At 35.6% G+C, this 23,760-nt stretch overlaps 2 protein-coding genes and 1 long non-coding RNA gene across 6 annotated transcripts; 1 reads left to right on the forward strand and 2 right to left on the reverse strand.

The window, feature by feature from the left end:
- Positions 1 to 21: 21 nt before the first annotated feature.
- LOC114880305 (annexin B9-like) lies at positions 22 to 17,152 on the reverse strand. Its single transcript, XM_046288640.1, has 7 exons — positions 17,039 to 17,152; positions 16,841 to 16,898; positions 15,858 to 16,239; positions 14,328 to 14,480; positions 2,587 to 2,760; positions 1,287 to 1,468; positions 22 to 347 (listed from the first exon to the last, which is right to left on the reverse strand). The coding sequence occupies exons 2-7, from the start codon at positions 16,868 to 16,870 to the stop codon at positions 294 to 296; spliced, it is 975 nt and encodes a 324-aa protein (XP_046144596.1). The 5' UTR covers positions 16,871 to 16,898; positions 17,039 to 17,152; the 3' UTR covers positions 22 to 293.
- An 8-nt stretch (positions 17,153 to 17,160) lies between these two features.
- LOC114880307 lies at positions 17,161 to 19,187 on the forward strand. 4 transcript variants are annotated; one of them, XR_003790056.2, is made up of 3 exons: positions 17,161 to 17,247; positions 17,716 to 18,366; positions 18,460 to 19,187. It is a non-coding gene; the product is annotated as an uncharacterized LOC114880307 (long non-coding RNA). The 4 variants fall into 4 exon arrangements; XR_003790055.2 differs by lacking the exon at positions 17,161 to 17,247 and having other exon boundaries at positions 17,638 to 18,366; positions 18,460 to 18,687; positions 18,763 to 19,187; XR_003790054.2 differs by lacking the exon at positions 17,161 to 17,247 and having other exon boundaries at positions 17,638 to 18,034; positions 18,151 to 18,366.
- A 1,503-nt stretch (positions 19,188 to 20,690) lies between these two features.
- Positions 20,691 to 23,201, reverse strand: LOC114880304 (pro-resilin). Its single transcript, XM_029196180.1, has 6 exons — positions 23,134 to 23,201; positions 21,975 to 22,674; positions 21,682 to 21,914; positions 21,066 to 21,354; positions 20,916 to 20,969; positions 20,691 to 20,824 (listed from the first exon to the last, which is right to left on the reverse strand). The coding sequence occupies exons 1-6, from the start codon at positions 23,140 to 23,142 to the stop codon at positions 20,691 to 20,693; spliced, it is 1,419 nt and encodes a 472-aa protein (XP_029052013.1). The 5' UTR covers positions 23,143 to 23,201.
- Between the last annotated feature and the right edge of the window lie 559 nt (positions 23,202 to 23,760).

Raw genomic sequence — 23,760 nt, forward strand, 5'->3', positions numbered from 1 at the left:
TCATAAAAAAAAAATTATAACTGCGATTTAGTAAACATTTCATCAAAAATAAATTATAGTTCATCATAAAAAGCAAATTATACTATAACTGTGACGCTAGATAAAGATTCAAAGATGGTACAAAAATATGCTTAAATGCACAACCTTTTATATCTCAATATTTAATTAATGAGATTCATGTAAGCGCTTCAGGCAGCTGTGTTATCTTAAATTATTAAAGAGACACCTGTCATGTAATTCCATAGTAATGATTGTTAAGTTTTTAATATGTATTGTGAAACAATCCGTTTCACTTAAGTAGAAACAAGAGAGAGCAAAGCTTTCTTATAGTCGCCAGATGTGTCACCCTGAAATATTAATAATGGTAATATAAGAAATAATATGATACAGTATATTTTATTTTCTGCAATACAAAATTATTGTACATACATATTTTTTCTTGAATATCTACAGTGTGTTCCACCTTAAGTGTTATAATTCCGTTATTCCGTAACTATTAATGATACAAAAAATTGTTGATATGGTAATTGCACGGTAAAAGGGGGCCTATGTTTTGGCCGAAGTGAAAAATCTTTTGCATTATTAGTTTAAGAGATATGATGGTCAAGTTTCGTTTTTCAAACGGAACTACATATTTTTTTTTAGTTCATGTGATAGTGCTCCTCAAGACGAATTTATTAAGCTTTAATGTATACACTCGATTTTAATTAATTTTCAAGATATAACGTTTACAAAATTCCCAATTTTCAGTAGATGCGTCTCGGTTTGAGTGGCAAGTTGTAAAAGCGGCCCTATTGTTGCGGTAAGTGTTACAGCGGTTATTCTTTGGGTCTGCCGTTCCTAGCGTAGACCCCCTCTATGGCACTTACCGCAACAGTAGGGCCGCTTTTACAACTTGCCACTCAAACCGAGACGTATCTACTGAAAATCGGGAAATTTGTAAACGTTATATATTGAAAACTAAATAAAATCGAGTGTATACATTAAAGCTTAATAAATTCGTCTTGAGGAGCACTATCACATGAACTAAAAAAAAATATGTAGTTCCGTTTGAAAAACGAAATTTGACCATCATATCTCTTAAACTAATAATGGAAAAGATTTTTCACTTCGGCCAAAACATAGGCCCCCTTTTACCGTGCAATTCCCATATCAACAATTTTTTGTATCATTAATAGTTACGGAATAACGGAATTATAACACTTAAGGTGGGACACAGTGTATATTTGTAGGATAAACATAAACTAATTTAATAAGGTATACATAAGTGTAATACGAATACGTACGACAATCCAACTTTCCAGTGATTTTCCATATCGTTCTTCAAACGCCTTTTTGATATCACCTAAATCGATTTCACTTCGAGAAACGATAATGCGAATTAATGTTCGATCTTTTGTACCAATTCCATGCATACTAGCATATAATCGTTCAGCAAAGAAACCAACTTTTGATTTCACGCATTTCACTGTTGCATAAAAGTAAAATATTAAAAAGGCCAAACTTTACCATACTTTAACCCCCTCGTTCTTTTTGCACCTATCATATGCCATTCTACTCGTCTTAATGTGCTGAATACGAATGATTGTCATTTTTGGCGGAAATCACAAGTTTCCGAGGTAGATATTCACAAAAAACTTACTAGTGCATAGAATTTTACTCGTGCGTGTGCATCTGTGATACAGTCGAAGCATAACTAAAAGTGGCAGCTTCGCCACTTACATATACAGGGTGTCCTAAAAAGAATGTTAATCCCATAAAGGGGTACTTCTGAACAACTTTTTCCGGTTAAACTTCGTCTTAGGAGACCAAAAATTAACGGGTCCAAAATATGTGTTCTTGTAGTTTTTGACCTGAAAAGTCCGAAAATGCAAGTTAAAAGTTTAGGAAACCAATAGTTTAAAAGATACGAGTATACATATAAAAATGTGTGTATGTACATATGTACATACTTGGAGTACTTTGACAGGTCAGTACGATGCCATATTGACTCTTCCCCGCATCCAATCCTTTGTTTGGACTCTATTTGTTCAGTTTCTATCAAATCCGAGGGGATATTGTTTATAAAAAAAAAAACTAATCTTAGGTATACCGGGTTTAGGCCACCACTTATACGTTTTACCGACGGCGTCTCCACTCATTGGACAATATGACGTCGTACTGACCTGTCAAAGTACGCCAAGTACATACACACATTTTCATGTACTCGTATCTTTTAAACTATTGGTTTCCTAAACTTTTAACTTGCATTTTCGGACTTTTCAGGTCAAAAACTACAAGATTTGATCATTTTTAACCAAAAATTTTTGGTCCCCTAAGACAAAATTTAGCCCCTTTTCCGTTACCAAAATGTTGCTTAATGTTTCAATTTTGAATTAATGCTTCAACTTCAAGGGATTAACATTTTTTCTGAAACACCCTATATACAAACAATTACAAGACGGCCGGCAACCAATGCTTTTAAATGAATTCTGGTTAGGTTAAGCTAAATTTCACGAGATGAGGGTGCAGAGGGAAGGACGAAGTCATTACCGTTAAACATATCTTGTTATTTTTAAAACAAATAATTTCAAGAAAAGTACTGACCTATTCCAAGAAGACCCTTCTCAAGACTTCCTGAAAATTCTTTTTTAATAGCAACTTCAATGTCATGTCCAGATATTTTTTCATATTCAATAAACGTTTGTCTTAATTGTTGATAACTACGCGTTACTAAAATAGCATTAAATTGAGATTCATCTGTACCCCACTGCTTCTCACCTAGGGATGAAGAAATTATGTATTTAACATCAAAATACTGTCCTTCGATCACAAGAAGTCACGTGGACGACACAGATGTGAAGGGGGTACTATGCAACATCGATTGATCACCTAGTTCGGGCTTCGGAATTGAGGGCACCTCTTTTTCCTTTACATCTACTAACGGGGCTCGTGTAAAACTAGGCCGTTGGCTTGGGAATTAACTGCATTTTTCAGCCAATTTTCAGAAGCTATGCTCTCTTTCTTCCGCAGTACGTCTTGGGCCCTGCAACGACTACATATAGTCCTCGATACACCTCAGGCGCGTGGCGCATTAGGATTACACTCGTGTCAACAAAGAGTGACCTCAAAAACATACCAATCAATTCTATATGATGGTACATTAATCTCAGAAAAGATTTAAGTTGAGCATAGGGGTAGTTTTGGAAATACGGGAGGTCAAAGCGACTAAATTCTCACTATTCTCAATATTGTCCAAGCACTGTATACACAAAAAAAGGTCAATACTTTTTTGATAACGGTGGAGATTTTATTAGAATTAGTCAAAATGGTTTTCTGACTCCTCCATTCCCGTTGTTTAGCATTTTAAGGGTTGTTTAATATTTAGAACTACCCTTAAAACAGTTTTTATTGAATTTCTCGAAAACAAATGCAGATACGAAAGAATGTTTTAAATAAAAGTTGTTTGTCTTAAAATTCTGCATAAAAAAGGTCTTTTTCATTTTTCGATAGGACTAATTCTTTACTCGAAAATTGCAACTGAAAAAATATAGTTTCTGAAAATAACATTGCAATATAAGCAGCGATTTTTTAAATATATGTATTTGATATTGTAGAAAAAAAATCGGGGTAATTATTGAGATTAGGTTACACCTCACCGATTTTGATGAAATTTAAATATATTGTAAAACTCAACATTTTGAACAACTTTTTCCTATACATATAACCGCCGCTCGGCCTTAGTTTTCGAGATATTTTCGAAAAACTGTTGAAACTAACACATCGAATTCTGGCCATTCGTGTGTGTCCGTGACAACGTACGCATTAGTATGGGATCGCCGCTTTTCTACTGTTTCTGCAGGCAACAGCACGGTGACCAATGACCAATATATACCTTGTGTACTTCTGCATTCATGATTTCAATGTATCGTAGCTATGATGGCACCTGGGAATTTAATATAGCCTAACCTAACCCAATCTACTCTTCCTAATTAGTGAATTAAGTTAGGTTAGGGTAACCTAACCTGGCGGCGACCAGACACAGGTACTGAAATTCAAAATCATAAAAATTAGTTCAATTTAATTTTTAAGCCCACCCGTAATATATGTATATATACAGGGTGAGTCGCCTAACGTTTGCACCTCAAATATCTTTGCTGTTTTTAAAGATACGTCAAATATCTTAAGGATAAAGTTGAATGGTTCAATGGGGCTCATACGATGCTAAAAATATTTTTGTTTTTATGTCATTTTTTTTAAAGATATCAAGGTCACCTCCATTTTTTTAAATGGAACCACCATTTTTGAAACACTTATAACGATGGCCCCTTTCATTAGGAATTCAGTGACTATAATTATTCAGGGTCATTCAAGGTCACGGCGGGGAAAACAGAAGATTTAAAATATGAAAGTAGAAAACGTTTATCACGAGTGAGACTTGTAGTAAACATACTACATAACTAAGATCCTTCAATGTTATTGAACGTTTTCAAACATCCTCTAGCCGATTACGTTGCAATTTATTTACTATCAATATGTTTTCAATTGCGATTCTGCTATGTGTTCCTTATATTCAATGATTGAAAGGTGTGATATTATTACGGTTTACTGTGAATGTATACAAAATGCAGTGCCGGCCCGATTGCTTTATGAAGAAAGGTAACCTGAGCGAAGTACTCCTTCTAGGCAGACTTTTATTAATATCTGCAAGTTGTTTAGAAGTACTGGAAGTGTAGATGTAAGAAAGCGTAAACGCAAGACTCCCATGACTAATGAAGACAATGAAATTAATATTTTAGCAGCTATAGCTGCCAATCCACATGCGAGTACGAGAAAAATTGGCCGAGAAGTAGGTATAAGTCAAAGTAGCGTAATACGAATTTTGGACCGACATAAATTTCATCCGTTTCACATATCGCTACATCAGGACTTACACGGAAGTGATTTTCAAAATCGAATTAATTTTTGTCAATGGGGATTGCATCAAAATCGTTCATTTTTTTCTAATGTCTTGTTTACGGACGAAGCAACATTTAGTAATCATGGCTCAATTAATCTACGGAACGCCCATTATTGGTCTGTTGATAACCAACACTGGCTTCGAGAAGTTGATCACCAAAGACAATGGAGCGTAAACGTGTGGTGTGGCATTTTGAACGAGAAAGTAATCGGACCACACTTCATTACCGGTACGATGACAGGGCAAAAATATTCTCAATTTTTGCAAGAAGATCTGCCAAGTTTGTTGGAAGTTGTCCCTTTACCAAACCGCTGTGATATGTGGTACCAACATGACGGCTGTCCTTCCCATTATGCACGAGTAGCAAGAGAAATGTTGGATTCTAAATTTCCAAACCGATGGATTGGACGAGGTGGAACTGTCTCATGGCCAGCACGTTCGCCTGATTTAAATCCACTTGATTTCTTTTTGTGGGGTCTACTAAAAGAGACAGTGTACATGAATCCTCCAACAACAGTTAAAGATATGCATCAGCGGATCATCACAGCATGTGCGAATATCACGTCGGATGTACTTGTCAGAGTTCAACATTCCTTCAGAGCCCGTTTACAGCAATGTGTCGATGTAAACGGTCATCATTTCGAACATTTATGAAATACAGGTATTCTGCTTTCATATTTTAAATCTTTTACAATTTCTCCGTCCGTAACCGTGAATGACCGTGAATGATTATAGTCAGTGAATTCCTAATGAAAGGGACTATCATTATAGATGTTTCAAAAAGGGTGGTTCCATTTAAAAAAATGGAGGTGACCTTGATATGTTGAAAAAAATGACATAAAAACAAAAATATTTTTAGCATCGTGTGAGCCCCATTGAACCATTCAACTTTATCCTTAAGACATTTGACGTATCTATAAAAACAGCAAAGATATTTGAGGTACAAACGTTAGGCGACTCACCCTGTATGTATATTGATGTCGGTCGCCGTGCTGCTGCCTGCAAAAACAGTAGAAAAGCGGCGATCCAATACTGATGCGTACGTTGTCACGGACACACACGGATGGCCAGAATTCAATGTGTTAGTTTCAACAGTTTTTCAAAAATATCTCGAAAATTAAGGCCGAGCGGCGGTTATATGTATAGGAAAAAGTTGTTCAAAATGTGTAATTTTACAATATATTTAAATTTCATCAAAATCGGTGAGGTGTAACCTAATCTCAATAATTACCAAAATCGGTTTTGCAATATATGTAGCAACTAGCAACTCTTTATTTTAATCCTTTATATTTTTATAGAATGAGATATGATTTCCGCAATTTCTGACTAAAGGATTAGTTCTATCTATTTTTAACCGACTTCGAAAAGGAGGAGGTTACTCAATTCGATCAGTATGTATTTTTTTTTTCTTTTTCTGTGTGTGTTCACCGATTACTCCAAGATGGATGGACCAATCGGAACGAAACCTTTTGCATCTTGTAGGGTATGTCTTCCGATTGGTCCCATTGAAAAAAGATTTTCATTTTTTCATTGTTATTGCAAAATACAGGAAGTTTTTAATCTCAAGATTGGACGATTTCAATGACCTTTTAATATGTTGTTGGGAGCATGATTCTGAACAACTTTTTCATTATGCATAATTAACGGGAAGCTTTAGTTTTCGAGATATTCGTGAAAAACTATTGTTACTGCTACATTGAACTCTACGTATGCCTACGTGTCTCTACCGGTGTATGAGTCAGCATGCAGTCGCCGATTCTCTACTGTTTCTATATTGTATGTATGTATATTCTGCAAGGCAGGTTCCGATTGCGATGAAACCATTCACATCTAATAGGAGATATTTCTGCGATATCTCACTTGCAAAAATGTATGGAACTTGTTATCGTTAAAAACTATCGTTATTACAATTAACCAATAAGAACGGTAAACCACCTTACGGCATCCTACAAATACTGCTCGTTCCACTAAAAAATGTGAAATAAAATAATTTTTAACAAAAAATACAACCGACTTCGAAATGCGCTAAAAAGTATGAAATAATTTCAACCCATTTATACAAATACCCAACAGCTATTAATAAAACCTATTTACTCGTTAAATAGTATACTAAATACATTTCAACCTTTTCAGAGGTGACGCAAAATTAAAAACTGGGTATACTTCCGAAAGGCCCCATCACCCTAGGACAACCAAACTTCGGATTTATAGTAATTGAGGGACAAGAAATCGAATGAGACCATTTTCAGAACTGGCAAATAAACCGTTCTCGAGATATACAGGGTATTCTAAAAGTGCGGAAACCCCCTATTATCTTGATAAGAACACATTTTCACGGAAAATGACTAACCTAACCTAGGTTAGGGTTGATTGTCCTGGGGTGATGGGGCCTTTCGGAAGTATGCCCAGTTTTTAATTTTGCGCCACCTCTGAAAAGGTTGAAATGTATTTAGTATACTATTTAACGAGTAAATAGGTTTTATTAATAGCTGTTGGGTATTTGTATAAATGAAGTAGAAATTATTTTATACTTTTTAGCGCATTTCGAAGTCGGTTGTATTTTTTTGTTAAAAATTATTGTAGTATATAGTGATAAAAAATATAATAATTTAGAATTTTTTCTCTAGGGGCGTAGCTTCTGTAAATCGGCCAAAATGAGTAGTTAATTTCCAAGTCCAATGGTCTAATTTTACACGACCCTAATTAGTAGGTGTGACCGCTTTAACCAATCATACATCACGATTGGAAGTAAGTACGTGTAAGCTGAGGTGGGGCGCGGCCAATCACATTGCAATGTTCTCAGGGGACTTCTTGCGATTAGTGTAAGTGCATATTTGGAATAATGTAAGTATACATTTTTTGGCAAATGTATACTGTTATCACCCCAAATGGCAAATGTACATTGTATGAATACATATATATATGAATGCATAATACATGCAGAGATCGTAAGTTGCCGAGCACCTACAAACTGAACAGCACCAGGGCAAGACGTACATACAATTTCCATATTTCCATTTCCACATTTGACTATATAAACGTGCGATTTTTTCTGAGCATTAATGGATTTTTTTATAATACTTGTTCTTGACAACAATTGTTATTACGTAAAATTTATGAAAAGTGTAAAAACTCCCCTGTTATCTTAATAATGTAAATCTATGTTTACGTCAATGCATTCGAATCGTCGCTCGCTATCGCATCATCTCATTCTGTTTCAATGTTTATTCTTAGCGACTTTCGTCGCGCGATAAATTTGTGGATGTGAAGGCCTCGGTCAATAAAAATAAATGTGTGACTGGAGGCAGGACAACAAATTTGATTCGACGGCAACTTACAATCTCTGCATAGTACACTGATAAGGAATGATCCCGAATCCGGAAATTCCAAAAACTATGAAACTTTGTGGATACATAGAAGATGCCCCCCTGATTGAAATGCAATTTTTTTTACTGCCTGTTTTCAGCCTAAGAAGGTGAAAATCGCGTTTAAACTTTCGGCCGTTTCTCCTTTTTCTTTGAAACCGTTAAAGATATCAAAAACTTCACAAACGAAAGTTGTTCATCTCAATGTACAGTGTTTTCCTATGTTTAAACAATCACAAAAATTTATAAACAAAAAAGTTTAAAAACTATTGAAAAGTTCTAAAACATGTTATGAAAATAGTAAATGGTCTGTTGTTTAAAGCGAGGTAACGTTTGATTAGCATTTGCTATTTTAAAGGAGCAAAAAATATTACTAAATATAATGATGTTTCATTTTTATTTTATTATTTGCAAACGGTAACTGATATAAAAAGGTCCTTAGAAAAATAATTGTTGTTCTTGATAGAAGCACCGAATAAAGGGGAAACTCAAAGCGAAAAATCATTACAGATTTCAGAATACGTTTTCAATGTCTAGAAAAGTGAAAATCATCCCATTATTCACGATTTATCCGAATGTGGGCTTTAGAGGCAAATGAAGTAATTTAACTGGAAGAATTTACGGCATCTCAACATTGGTTACGGAGTTTCAGAAAAGCTCATAGAATAATTTCTAGAGAAATAAACAAATTTATTACCCATTCATACGAAATTGATTCTGCTAAATTGAACGAAATTGCCTCCTCTTTTGTTAATCGCGTAAAATCTTACATTAAAAATATTGAGGCAGATAATGTATTCAATGCTAACGAAAGTGTATTTAATTTAGAGTTACATTCTATTGTACTTCCTTAGAGTTGTCCAATCTACTTTCGCTGCGACCTATAGTTGTAAAATACTTCCTACAGTTTCAGTTTCGGGTAAACTACTGTGCAGAGATAGAAAGAATATTAGCGAAAGTAATGCGGGTATGATTGGTCGTATTCGGTAAGTCACACCTCACCTCACATTCTAGATCGTTGCATGTTATTGGCCGATGCGGTCACATCCCAGATAGCACACGATGTCTAAAAGACATCCATTTTACGACCATTTTAGGTCTGAACGTCTTACGACCTTACCTGGACATCTTTACGATATTTTGTCCCGAACGTCGTTAAGACATCTGAAATTCATGTCTTTAAGGCATCTTTATAGGGTACGAAGCGAACGTTGTAAAGACATCTGAAATTCATGTCTTTAAGACATCTTTACAGGGTACGAAACGAACGTTGTAAAGACATCTGAAATTCATGTCTTTAAGGCATCTTTATAACGTACGAAACGAACGTATTATTTATTCGAACGCATTGTTAAATGGAACGAATTTCAATGGAATGAATGCTAAATGTATTTATAAGTGTGACTGGTCAGTACGTGTTGTTCAGGTAGCCCTGAAGAATTTTTATATGAATCTAACATAGTTTCATAAGAAGGGTAATATTGAAATGTGTAAACGCGTTTTTTTCTTAATACCATTACGATTCCTAATACAATTTTCAATCATTTGGGAGTGTAGCTGAAGAAATATACAATATTTAACCAATTGCCTTGGCCTCTTAAGATAGAGAAAAGCAGGATTCGCTATGCTTATCCGGCTAGACCCTTTTGGACAATGTTTTGAGGCAGGTCATATGCGTTCTATCAGCACGTTTCCCCTTCTTAAGGAAAGGTGCTCCAAGTCGGGGTGTTATAAAGAAGACGGTCAGTTTCCTGCGAGTCGTTGAAGGTTGTATGTCGCTTTGTGTGTCGTGCAGTATTAGCTATTTGCTGTTTGTTGGATTTTGATTATTCAAAAAGAGCGTAAGTAAATCAAGTGATTATTATTTCGTTGTTATTATTTTTTAATATATTTTCATTATTTTCTGAAAATCTTTCATAGAATATTGATTCTTTTAATAATTTAGATTCCGTTTCTGTTTATAATGTTTCCAATGTTGATTTTTGTATAATTGAACATGTACAAATTCTTATTTTAGCTGCTGCTCAAACGGCAAACCTTGCCGATAATGAAAGGACAACGGAGGTGTCAATCCAAAATTGGTTAAGAAGAGCTTTCGATAGAAAAAATGTAATTGCGAAACAATTTTGAATTAATACTTTGTATATTTTGAATAAAATATTATTATACTAAAAACGATTATATTTTAATTAAACAGCATTTATAAGACATCTGTAGGATATATGTAAGATATTTTTAGGGTATTCATAAGACAACTTTAAAACGTCTGTAAGACATCTGTCGGATATCGGTAGGACATCTTTAAGACATCCCGTTTTCTAACATAGAATATTTACAGGACGTATTTCAGGCATTCGTAGGACTTTTCAGATATTCGTAAGATATCCTCAATATCTGGAACAGATATTTTTAAGATGTTTTAACGACACCTCTGTGACGTTTGTACGACATCTTTAAGACATCCCGTTTTCTAACATAGGATACTTACAGGACGTATTTCAGGCATTCGCAGGACCTTTCGGATATTCGTAAGATATCCTCAATATCTGAAACAGATATCTTTAAGATGTTTTAAGGACGTTTCTGTAACGTTTGTACGACATCTTTAAGGCAACCTGTTTTCTAACATAGGATATTTACAGGACGTATTTCAGGCATTCGCAGGACCTTTCAAATATTCATAAGATATCCTCAATATCTTGAACAGATATCTTTAAGATGTTTTAACGATGTTTCTGTGCTATCTGGGATACTATTCGCGTCGCCTGACAAAGAAGTAAAATGAGACTTCGTGACAAAGTGAAATGACAGGACGTTAACGTTGCGATGAACTTTAAACGCGAGGATCAAACGTGGGGACTGGGAGAAACATGCAAAGCTCCCTTTGCCCCTGTACCGTCACATAAGTATTCTTTCTACCTACATATGCACAGTACTTCTCTCTTTCTTGTTCTAGATTCTAAAAGAACAAGCAAGTAATTTCGGGCCAAAGATACTAAAATCATTGTTTAAATCGTGGAATGTTTATTTGGTGGCATCAACATCTGGAAAATTAACAAAAGAATTATTCAATGAATGGTTAATGAATGTATATTTACCCAATACAGGACCAAAAAGTATCTTGTTAACCACTTGACATACAAATAAAATGCGCGTCGACGCGTCCGCAGAATACCAATTAATTTGGCCATTTAGGAACACTGAAAACAGTCTTGACGTCTCGGAGACGTCAGAGTCTACAATGGCACATGAAATGGATGACGTCTCAGAGACGTCATTGTATGTCAAGTGGTTAATATACTCATGGACTGGCCACTGTCCGGAAACATTAAAAGAAAACCAAATAAAAATTTGGGAAGGGTCTAAGTCTAGTCGTATAAGCATAGTGAATCGGCCCCAGCAACAATTTCGGTTGATATTTATAGCACATAATGCTTTTTGCTTAACGAACAACTGTGAGCAATTTCAACCCCCTACCCTCACTGATAAGGAAGATATAAGGGTAAGGGGATTCCCAAACTTTACTACTTTTTTTCTCAAAAACTGTGTAAGATATTGGAACACACTAAAGTGCAAATAGTAGGTACTCATAATCTGTACTTCATATATTTTTTTCAAAATTTTTATCCGATTGAAAATTAATAAATCAATTTTTGACGGTGATTTTTATAAACAATCCCTTGAGTGATACCCACCGAAAAAATTAAGAATAATCCTTTACTATTTAACTATTATCTGTAAAAGTTTCAAGAGCGTTGAATTGGTACAATATGGTTAAAAAAAAATAAAACCAATGCAACGCCCCTTCATTAGAGGTGTGCGAGTACTCGTAATTTACAAGCCGAGCTGAACTCGTTTCGATTGTTCGAGCCGAGTCGATCGCTTGAATTTGCCGAGCTACTCGAAAAATTCGAACTACATACTCGAATATATTCGAGCAGATGTTTAACTTTCGAGTTACTCGTACAAATTCGAACTGTTCGAGTTACACGAATATTCATCTATATATTATCAAATATTTTATTTATTTTATTTATTTCAATATACGGGACAAGTCCCATTAGTGCACATAAATGAATTTTACTTCTACCTGAATTGGTTATGTGACTCGTCACCCTACCTGTAATTTTTCTTATACGTCACCTGCTTTTGTAAAATTCATTTATGTGCACTAATGGGGCTTGTCCCGTATATTGAAATAAATAAAATATTTGATAATATATAGATGAATATTCGTGTAACTCGAACAGTTCGAATTTGTACGAGTAACTCGAAAGTTAAACATCTGCTCGAATATATTCGAGTAGTTCGAATTTTTCGAGTAGCTCGCTTTTATATCAAACAGTTCGACGATTTCGAGTAGCTCGGCAAATTCAAGCGATCGACTCGGCTCGAACAATCGATCATTGTTTGGCTCGAAATTCGAGTACTCGAATAAATCGAGTACTTGCACACCTCTACCCTTCATAAGGCAAAGCCAGGCTGAACGTTAGTGACGCTCAATCTGACCGACCTACAAGGGAACACGTTGCACCTGCCCCCTACATACCTCATACCAGAAACAACTATCAGAAAAATATGAACTCTCCTTTCCCTTAACTGTATGTTTTTAAATAAAACATTTAGTTAACAGTCGTTTATTTAAATAATTTAATTTAGCAATTTAAACTGTAATCAACTTTTCTGTTCTTAACTTTTAACATCCGTGTTTTCACGATGTTTCTCGTCTTTCGTATGTGGGAGCCTTAAAACAGGTAATTATGTTGTAGGGTACAAATGGCATTTTTATATTATTGTGACTAATCGTAAGGTGTTCCTCGTTCTAAAGGTGAATAAAAGAATAATATTCATCTACAGATATATTATTTGAATAAAAATGCGCTTAAAAATCATACCGCATTCGATTTTTTAATACAGCTAGATCAAAATATATAAAAATTTATCTTTTAAAAAGAAACGACTTAATAATAATAATAATAATAATAATAATAATAATAATAATAATAATAATAATAATATTAACCAATAAGAACGGTAAACCACCTTACGGAATCCTACAAATACTGCTCGTTCCACTAAAAACTGCGAAATAAAATAATTTTTAACAAAAAATACAACCGACTTCAAAATGCACTAAAAAGTATGAAATAATTTCTACTTCATTTATACAAATACCCAACAGCTATTAATAAAACCTATTTACTCGTTAAATAGTATACTAAATACATTTCAACCTTTCCGGAGGCGGCGCAAATATAAAATATCCGAATATACGATGCTGCCAATAATGATCTGATAGATTGCCGACGCCTGAACTAGGATCTTCCTAATAGAAGAAAAGTTTTTAATTTTGCGCCGCCTCCGAAAAGGTTGAAATGTATTTAGTATACTATTTAACGAGTAAATAGGTTTTATTAATAGCTGTTGGGTATTTGTATAAATGAAGTAGAAATTATTTCATACTTTTTAATGCATTTCAAAGTCGGTTGTATTTTTTGTTAAAAATTATTTTTCATAACAAGTTTTAGAACTTTTCAATAGTTTTTAAGCTTTTTTGTTTATACCTTTTTGTGATTGTTTGAACAATTTTTTGTTTCAACATAGGAAAACACTATACATTAAGATGAACAACTTCTATTTGTGAAGGTTTTGAATATCTTTAACGGTTTCGGAGAAAAAGAAACGAAGAACGGCCGACATTCTAAAAGCGATTTTCACCCTCGTAGACTGAAAACGGGCAGTCAAAAAAATTGCGTTTTAATCAGAAGGCCATCCTTTACGCATTTACAAAGTTTTATAATTTTTGGAATTTCCGGTTACGGGATCATTCCTTGTGAGTCTCATCGAATCTGTCGCGGCGTGTGAATAGCGTATGCTCACGCTTGAGGGCCAATGAGCGTAAATATGTGTTAGAGTCACACGCCGCGACAGATTCGACGAGACTTACAATCAGTGTACTTACATCATCCCACTATGTAGCTAAATATATCGTAACAGATACACTGTAGCATTTTTATGCATACCAGCCTCATAAAGTGCCTGAGCATCTGCTACACCTTGAGCTTGGTCTACTCCTTGGTTTTCATCCCTATTTGCTTGGACCAGAGAAACCAACAATCTTTTAAAATGTCCTGATGTATCTCCTTTCAGTTCACTCTCAAGAGTTTTTCCATATACTGTTGAATAAAAAATATTCCACTAATGTTCAATCAAAGTATTATAAAGCTTGCATGGGGGCTGTCATGGCCTGTTCTGCAGTTAACAATTATTTGAAAATTTCAAGTGTGTTTAACAGAAAAATCATCAGGAGCCGAAGATCATAGTCTCAGTGCGACCTTTGCCTCTGAAAATACTAGCTATACAGGGTGTTAGAAAAAGGTGAAATATTTTAAAAGTAGGGTAATTATTTATATTACGGACATCACCTTCGATTTCGATGATTTTTAAATACATATACAGGATGAGTCGCCTAAGGCAAGGCACCTGAATAACTGCTACATTTTTGGAGATAGAAACAAATGTTTCAGACAAAAGTTGTTTGGTTTCGATGAGCTCATTACGTGGTGTACATAACTTTTCTTCAGATGGAGGCGCTTAGGAGATTTGAAGGGCAACTTAGTTTTTTTTAATGGAATGGGGTACTTTTTTATGCATCGAACGATGCAGCTAGACATTCTTTATAAAAAAGTACTGACCTATGTATGTCAAAAAGCTGGTAGTTTAGGAGATATTTCAGTTTAAATAATTCTAAAATTCGTACTGACATTAGCATTTATTTACAAGTATGGTTGAACATAACGATCATTTGCATCACAACATTTTTGAAATCGATGAAGTAAGGACTGGCTATTTAAAGGATAAAGTTTACGCGAAAGATTCAACTACAGTGACTGATATGAAGCAGCGTATTATTGACGAATGTGGCAAAATATCAGCCGTTACATTAAATAACGTAGGCCAGTCCTTACTTCATCGATTTAAAAAATGCTGTGATGCAAATGGTCATTATGTTGAACCATACTTATAAATAAACGCTAATGTCAATACGAAATTTAGAATTATTTAAATTGAAATATCTCCTAAACTACCAGCTTTTGGACATACATAGGTCAGTACTTTTTTATAAAGAATGTCTAGCTGCATTGTTTGATGCATAAAAAAGTACCCCATTCCATTAAAAAAAACTAAGTTGACCTTCAAATCTCCTAAGCTCCTCCATCTGAAGAAAAGTTATGTACACCACGTAATGAGCTCATCAAAACCAAACAACTTTTGTTTGAAACATTTATTTCTATCTCCAAAAATGGATTCAGGTAGCTTGCCTTGGGCGACTCACCCTGTATATAAATGTTTTTGATCCATGTTTATTAGAACTTTTTTCTTGCATTTGACAAGTTCCATCTACCCTTAAAACATTTAACCCCTTTTTTAACACCTTGTGCAATCCTTGCAAAACATAGAGAGTATTTTCTTATAAACATGTCTTAAACTTGAAAACTTTAAGATTGTTCTGTTTTAAAATTACATGCAATATACAAAACAAAATGACTTACAATTTTCATAGAATGCTGCAATTGTACGTATACCATAATTGCTTAATGTGCACAAAATTTCTACAATTGCTTCCTCATCAGTTCCCAACCCACATATAGCATCATGTAATTCTTTAGCATAATAATGAGGCAGTGGTGTCATAAGGGCAATTATAACATCTTCTAATTTTCCTGTAAGTTCACTTTTCAGGTCACTAACCAAATCTTTCCCATATAATGTTTTGTATGCTTCAGCAATTTCTAAACGTTGAACAATTCCTCTTTTTGTAAGCACATCAATAATCGTTCTCTCATCAGTGCCAAAACCTTTCATTGCTTTACGTAGCAATGCAGCATCTGCATTGGCATCAAAAGGATCTGCAGGATATACCGTAGGAGTGCACTATAATAAAAGAAATATATTTTATAGATTTTTAAAGTTAAATTTTTGCAGATATATCATTATATTATAAGTAATATTAGAAATTATTGATATAAATAAGATTGCTATACATATCACCATTGACTAATAACTTGACATACATGTAGATGTAACAAACTTATTTGTACAAAAATAAATAGTAATCTATTGCAATCAAATTCAATATAACTTGATATTTAATCATATTTATAGGCGTACTGGAAAATATATATATTATAGGTAAAAATATAAAAGTTAAGCCCACAACCGTTAAGAATATTGATAAAAATAAAAAATTTAATTATATAGATATTTAATATATTGTTTAAATAAATTTTATGTACATAACATTAAAATCTATACAATGCTTTTGAAAAATTATAAAATCTTATTCAAAAAATACGTATTAACAATACAAATTTAAAGTAATACAAGCAGATTTAACTAACGCGGTTTAATTGATTCGAACGAGTAGTGTTAAAAATACTGGTGATCGATACAAGCCAAGAATAGATCGATCTAATCAGTAATCATGTAAATAAAAATTCCATTAAATCTTCTACAATAATTTAAATGTACTTACTTTATAGGGATAGTACTGTTGTTGCGACATTTTTTCTTATTCAAAAAATTGTCTAGAACTGATAAAGATAACGATTAATCGATTGATTAACGTCAAAGAGTATATATCGAAAACTAAATATTGGGTGTTATTATGTTATTTATAAGTATATTTCTGATAACAATTTTCAATCAATCGAAAAAAATAAAATATACTTACTAAAAAAGTTAACAATACACTGTTTCAATAAAATAGGAGTAAAAAGAACTTATTCGTCGGATAACCAGCTAGTCAATAATGGACACACCCACTTTCGCACACGTCATCCATACTCCGTGCAAGGTGCTTACTTGCGACAGTGAGTAATGAGTAAAATGAATCAACCACAATGTTTTCAATAACAATTCTATATTACACATGTGTTAAATGTATGTATATACCTATATACTTATTCATTTTTACAAATTTAAAATTCGAAGAATTCTCTGTTATGCACTCATATACATATATTACAAAATTATTACGACACATTAATATTTAACTATGTATGTCTTATTATACGCGTATTTTTAAATGAAAAATACAGTATAAATCATAATACACCACAGCAAAATAACCAAAAAAATTTACATTCATGTTATTACATATATGTACAGTGAGTTGCAATGAACTTGTCGCAGTGAAGTTGGCTCCAGATTTACTGACACATTCACGCCGCGTCGGTGAGACGATGGGCGAGATCGACTCACCGACGCGGCGTGAATGTGTCAGTAAATCTGGAGCCAACTTCACTGCGACAAGTTCATTGCAACTCACTGTACATCCTTTGTATCTTATTTTTAAATGGTTATCCTTTTTTCCCACTTTCTTCACGCCTCGGTGCTGAAAAATATCAGGCTACCCTGAAGAACCGAAGGAATGTGCAATCTGAACAGAAACAAATGACAGTTGTTGGATTAAGTTGGATTAAGTTGGTAAAAGAGGCGCTGCCGTCGGTGGCGTGAATAGTTTTTTGTTCTGTACTACGATGTATAATAAAATTTGTTGTACATACATACATATATTCTCTCAAGCGTGCGTATGAAGTCTAGAAAACCAAAGAATACTTTATTTTATTTTATTTTTTTGTAATACGCGCGAAGTATATTATGTCATTGTTGTTTTGTTTGTGCTAATAAAGCAGTATTATATACTCACGTCGACTCCTTGTTATTTGTAAGTTGAATCCTGTGCAACAACAGTCTAACTATATTAAGGGGGGACCTCTATGTAGAAGGTGTCAAAAAAGTCTTTTTTTTTTATTGCTTAAAAAGTTACTTTGAACCCTCTAGAATACGAAACGCATTGGTATTTGGCGTGGAGCACAAAGCTATTGCTGTGAGAGCCTGCACCCGTGACCCACCTCCGCTCCGTTCCAAGACGCGCGCGCTGGTATAATGACCGGGGCGCTGTTTATTTACTATCCCTTTTGAAGTGCTTCTATACCTGTAATAGGGGTTAGTCAGATGTTTCGGAAGAAGTATTTATGCGGAATTTTCAAAGTAATGGTAGGTATAAAAACCGTTCAATCTCTTGTGCTGAAACACATCCGAAACACCTCCATTCTGGATTGAAAATAGTGGAAATCGCTGCATTTATAGCAGGTGGCATTTTTAATGAAGGGTATTTTTCAATCTTAAAAATAATGCAAGAATTAAAGCTGACAATTGGAAAACAAGCGATGGATTATGCCGAGAAATCCAACGAGGCGCAGCTCGTTGTCCACAAAAGAGGCCCGCAAAGCACATAGAGAACAGCTGGCGGAACAAAATGACTATTTTGAGGAAGCTGAAGGGTTATTGTACGGTACTGGAATAGCAGACTAGCCAGTAAGTCACAAAATCATACATTTTTCTCTTACCGAAACTTTAAACGCGATTTTCTCGAAACTTTTTTTCGCGAAGCTGAAAATCGGTGTACACGATTACTCAAAAACTACTCAACTGATCGGACTGAAATTTTGTACACATTTTAAGGGTAGTAGTGTCTCCTGGATGAACCTACAAGTAAGGTAAAATCACAGAAATAAACATTTTTTTTACTGCAGAAAAGAGTACAGTGTTCCGTCAAAATAAGTAAGCTTTTTGTTCTGAGGTCTGCCATTTTTCCAATTTTGAATTTTTACTACAACTATATACTAATCAGATTTCTTTGCTTGGCTGTTTCGAATAATCAGAACCGACACTAGAGTGTATACCGTTTTGCAAGAAACTTTACGACGCTTCGAACATATGCTGTATCTCCGCCATTTTGTATTTTATTTACACAAAAAAATTGCAAAATGAAGATGAAGTATCTATTAAATAGTCCTCAAAACCTTGAAAATATTTATTCATTCCTTACCCTTCAAAATAATTATTGAAAATCGGCTTAATTTCGGCTTTCTACATAGAGGTCCCCCCTTAATTTTACAGAGGTACATATATATGTACTTATATGTACAGACCCAGTGTAAAATACAACAATAAAAAATAAAATATATTTTATACTTTGTCTAAAAATACAATAGGTTAGTTTAGGTTATATCTAATCCTGGACGGCGCACAGTGGGACAAAACGGCTTTCGGTGATCAAAAGTCGATTTTCGTGAATTTGAAAATTGAAAAACTATTTACATACATCGATAGAGAATAAACTGTAGTTTATTATGGTATATGATATGAAAGTAAGGTTGAAATTATTGTCTCTTTTTCACATATTTTTAAAATTGTTCGATTATTCACTATCAATTTTTGTTCGTCGGTATAATCAATGTATAGAATTCATTTATACCGCATGAAAGGTAAGATTGAAAGATTGAACACATTATGGCCTACCGCAATTTTTATTTTATGCGGATGTTCGTTTCTACAGCTACATTTTTAAACATCATTAAAATATACATAGTATGATAAATAGTAATAAATACAAAATATACCTTAATAAACGTTACAAATTAGCGTATACATGATTTATGGTTATAAAGTTGTAAATTACTTGGTGAAAGTTGAAAAAGATACTTAGTTCGAACGTTCTATCGAAGAACTCGAAAATTAAATGCATAAGATTACGAATGGTTCATATGAAAATAACCAATTGGTTTATGAGTCTTATTACATGTACTGAAAGAAAATTGAAAAATTAATGACGTTTCATTCGCTAAGCAATGGCGGATCCGGAAAAGGGGGTGATTGAGCCCTCGATCTTATCAAATTTTAATACTTTTTTATAATACTTTGCTTTAATAAAAAAAATTATTTGTTCATATTTAATGTGATTGTTTCGTTTTTTATAATGAAAAATGATAATAATAAAAATAATAAAAATGATTCAGAAACATTCTCAAGCAACGCTTCTGGATCCGCTCTTTTTGCTAAGTCAATTAAACGATACGATTAGTATTATTGCAACACATAATCTACCGTGAACGAGTACATATTGGCACAGTGTATGCAACTAATACTCAACGATATCGTTTACGTCTAATAATCAACTGTGAGGTCTTTATGTTTATCGTACGAATAATCATTATGTTTTCACTAAGGAAGGATACCACGTCTGAAACAAACGATGCACTGCATCTTAAAAACTTGTTTGTCTTCACAGTTAAACGAGTTACCATTTTGTTCATTCCACGATCGTTGAATTGAAATTGTGCTAAAGCGATTAAATATATTAGATGCCGACCCAAAAGTTCGATCGTACCGGATGCTATTATCATTAGCAATTCCATTCGCATTTCTACTGTTCCAGACAGAAACTATCCTATGCGTTATGATAAACGTTGCCCTATATATTCCCTTTTTTGTAGTACACGCGATATATGTATATATCACTACACCTAGATGAATATTTAGTATTGGTATCCTCCGTTGGCCCCAGCGTCGCCACCGCTTCCGGATGGATATCCTCCATTACCATTGCCACCATTGTTTCCGTTTCTGTATCCACCGTTGGCACCACCTGGTCTCCCGGACGGGAAACCTCCTAAGAAAGTAACAATTTATAACTTAATAACAATTTCAATAACTTAATAGGATAGAGATTAGTTAATAGAATTGGTATATTTTCTACTTACCATCGTTGAAGTCAGGTCCATTACCTGGCCTTCCTGAAGGGTAACCATTGCCACCTGGTGTACCTCCATTAGGTCCACCACTGGGGTATCCATTACCACCAAGTCCATTTCCATTAGGTCCACGTGGGTATCCATTGCCACCAGCTCCACCTCCGTTAGGTCCGCCACTTGGATATCCATTACTACCAAAATCACCTCCACCGTTACCCCCTGGTCCTCCAGATCCATATCCTTGCGAGTTCGCTTCACCTTCGTATCTAATCTGAGGCTTGAACCCATCTTGATCGGCTTCGTATTCAACAATTTGTTTCCTTCCATCGGGAAGTAATACGTTGAATTCTCCTTGAGCTCGGTCGCCGTCTCTGCTTTCGGTATGTCCGTAATCAGCCCCGGATTGATCATCTTTTACTTCGTAAGAGAATTCGTATTTTGCTGGTTCCTACATCCGTTTTAAGGATCGTGAAGAAAATAAAACAAAACGTAGTATATTAATTGTAATAGGCGCAGTAATAGAATACGTTGTGACGAAATACTGATTATTGATCGATTCAAGAATTATAAGAACATGTCTTGAGCAACGTTTTGGGTCATAGTCATTATGCATTGATTTTAAAATTACGAGAGAAAGCATTGGCTTAGATTATAGCTATAATTGGTTGTATAGGATGTCACGTTTCTTTCATTCACCGTTTAGTTGAGAAAATGACGTTTCACTAAAAAAAATGATAAATCCGACAGTGTATAATCTTGTGAAAAATAAACTTACGTTACTTCCATCATCCGCATTTTCTCCGTAACCTCCACCATTGCCTCCACCGTTTCCACCTGGACCTCCAGAGGGATAGCCTCCATTTCCAGCAGGACCTCCCGAAGGATAGCCTCCGTTGCCGCCTGGACTACCAGAAGGAAAGCCTCCGCTGCCACCTGGACCACCAGCTGGATAGCCCCCATTGCCACCTCCGTTGCCACTGGGTCCTCCGGACGGATATCCGCCGTTGCCTCCACTTGGTCCAAAACCACCACTGCCACCATTACCACCGTTATATCCTCCATTTCCACCACCGTTATTTCCATTTCTGCCAGGTGGTCCGTAAAGTCCTGACGGTCTTCCAGCGTTCCTATCAGGAGTACCGTAGCTGCTCGATGGTCGCCCACCATTGCCACCATTTCCGTTTCCATTCCTTCCCGGAGGTCCGTAGAGGCCAGACGGAGCTCCACCCCCATTACCACCACCGAATCCGTTTCCACTTTCCGGAGGGCCATAATTGCTCGATGGACTGCCACCGAATCCGTTTTTGCTACCGCCGTTGTTTCCACTATTGCCGAATCCATTTCCTCCACCAGGTGCTCCATAGCTGCTCGAGGGTCTTCCGCCACCAGATCCTCCGTTTCCACCGAATCCACTGGATGGCGGCCCGTAAGAGCTGGAAGGCTGACCACCTCCGAAACCATTTCCTCTGCTACCACCGTTTCGCCCACCGTTCGAGCTAGGTCTTCCATTGCCAGAATCACCACCGTTGAAACCGTTTCCACCAGTAGGTACTCCGTAACTATTCGATAAACCACCACCGGAAGCTCCAGGGCCTCCACCGATACCATTCTGACCATCGAATCCAGGTGGTCCGTAAGTGTTTGAAGGACCTCCGCCACCTCCACCATTACCACCCCCGGGACCACCTCCGCCCGGTGGTAAATAAGAATTCACTGGAGGCTCGGAACGCACCAGGGTGAGCGCAACGATAAATACTGCTAATCCAATCTGTGAACAGGATAGAAGACGAGCAAATAAGTTTATAATAAGAAGATATAACTGTTAGCTTAAATAGTTATGAATTCATTACTTGAACATTAAGATTTATAATTTCTTATTTGTTTATTGATATCTTATTGCAGCTTCATAAATACTTGAATAGGATGAGCTCTTAGGTCTTTCAAGGTGTAATTTTATCGATAGCGCGAATACTACGGTACTTATTTTTATCATAATTTCACTACAAATTTCGTATTCCCTTGTGAACAGTTTTTCCGAGCAGAAACACTGAATTGTTTCGTGTGCTCAAACACAGAGTTCGTATCGCGTGTTGTGCAATTACCCTAGGTAGAATAGCACGTCGTTCCGAGGTACGAACAATCTCGTCGCAAGCTTTTTCCTATTCGATGCATATCAGTTGCGAGAGATATAATTTCCTTGCTATTCGCGGCCCGTAAGTTTCCTCACCTTAGACATGGCGCTGAAACGATGGATCTTCCGTCGAACAATAAACTTAGCCACCGTTATTTCCCTCGTTTATCCTTGAGAAGGTGAGCCTCTGGATCATGCGAGGTGCTGCACTAGGTACGTTTGCGTCTTTTACCTTCGGTCTTCTATCTTTTGGCCAGTGCACACCTTCCACCGTAGCACGGTGTCGAGGGAATGACAAAGTTTGCTTCTAATCCGCTTTATATATCCCAGGATTCATCCGTGTTTCTAGATCATGGTTTGGTGCAAGCGGTAGGATTTACAGCGTGGCACGTTGTAACTGTGTCACGGTGGTGTTGAATCAGTCGGTGACGGTAGGTAGTGATGGTGAAGAAGAGTGGGACCGAAGCAGCCACCTAGAGTACGGATTCGTTCCATATTTCACGGGTTACGAATCCTATATTGTAACGCAATGCGGCGCATCATTAACTTCGAGGCATCGTTCTCCTACTACCTCACGGTAGACGAACGTAACCAACAAGGATGCAGGACATCGTAAGGATACAGACCTTCTAGGGGATGGCAACTTCGATCGCTCGTCTTCGTTAACCGGTTTGATTAATGCTGCTCGTCCTCGCATCGGAACTTTCACGAAATTGTTCGATG

Source organism: Osmia bicornis, chromosome 2 (assembly GCF_907164935.1).
Source record: "Osmia bicornis bicornis chromosome 2, iOsmBic2.1, whole genome shotgun sequence".
NCBI classification, from domain to species: Eukaryota; Metazoa; Arthropoda; class Insecta; order Hymenoptera; family Megachilidae; genus Osmia; species Osmia bicornis.

Excerpts from the sequence above, each read along its gene's own strand:
- LOC114880305 (XM_046288640.1), bottom strand. The coding sequence starts at position 16,870 with ATGTCGCAACAACAGTACTATCCCTATAAA. Across the intron at positions 14,481-15,857 it reads TGCAGCATTCTATGAAAATT|TATATGGAAAAACTCTTGAG; the intron begins GTAAGTCATTTT and ends TTTATTCAACAG. Across the intron at positions 348-1,286 it reads CACTGGAAAGTTGGATTGTC|GGTGACACATCTGGCGACTA; the intron begins GTACGTATTCGT and ends TTAATATTTCAG.
- LOC114880304 (XM_029196180.1), bottom strand. Across the intron at positions 21,915-21,974 it reads CAGAAATGGAAATAACGGTG|GCAACGGCGGATATCCGTCC; the intron begins GTGGAAATGGAG and ends GACCAAGTGGAG. Across the intron at positions 20,825-20,915 it reads TGGACCTGACTTCAACGATG|GAGGTTTCCCGTCCGGGAGA; the intron begins GTAAGTAGAAAA and ends TTACTTTCTTAG.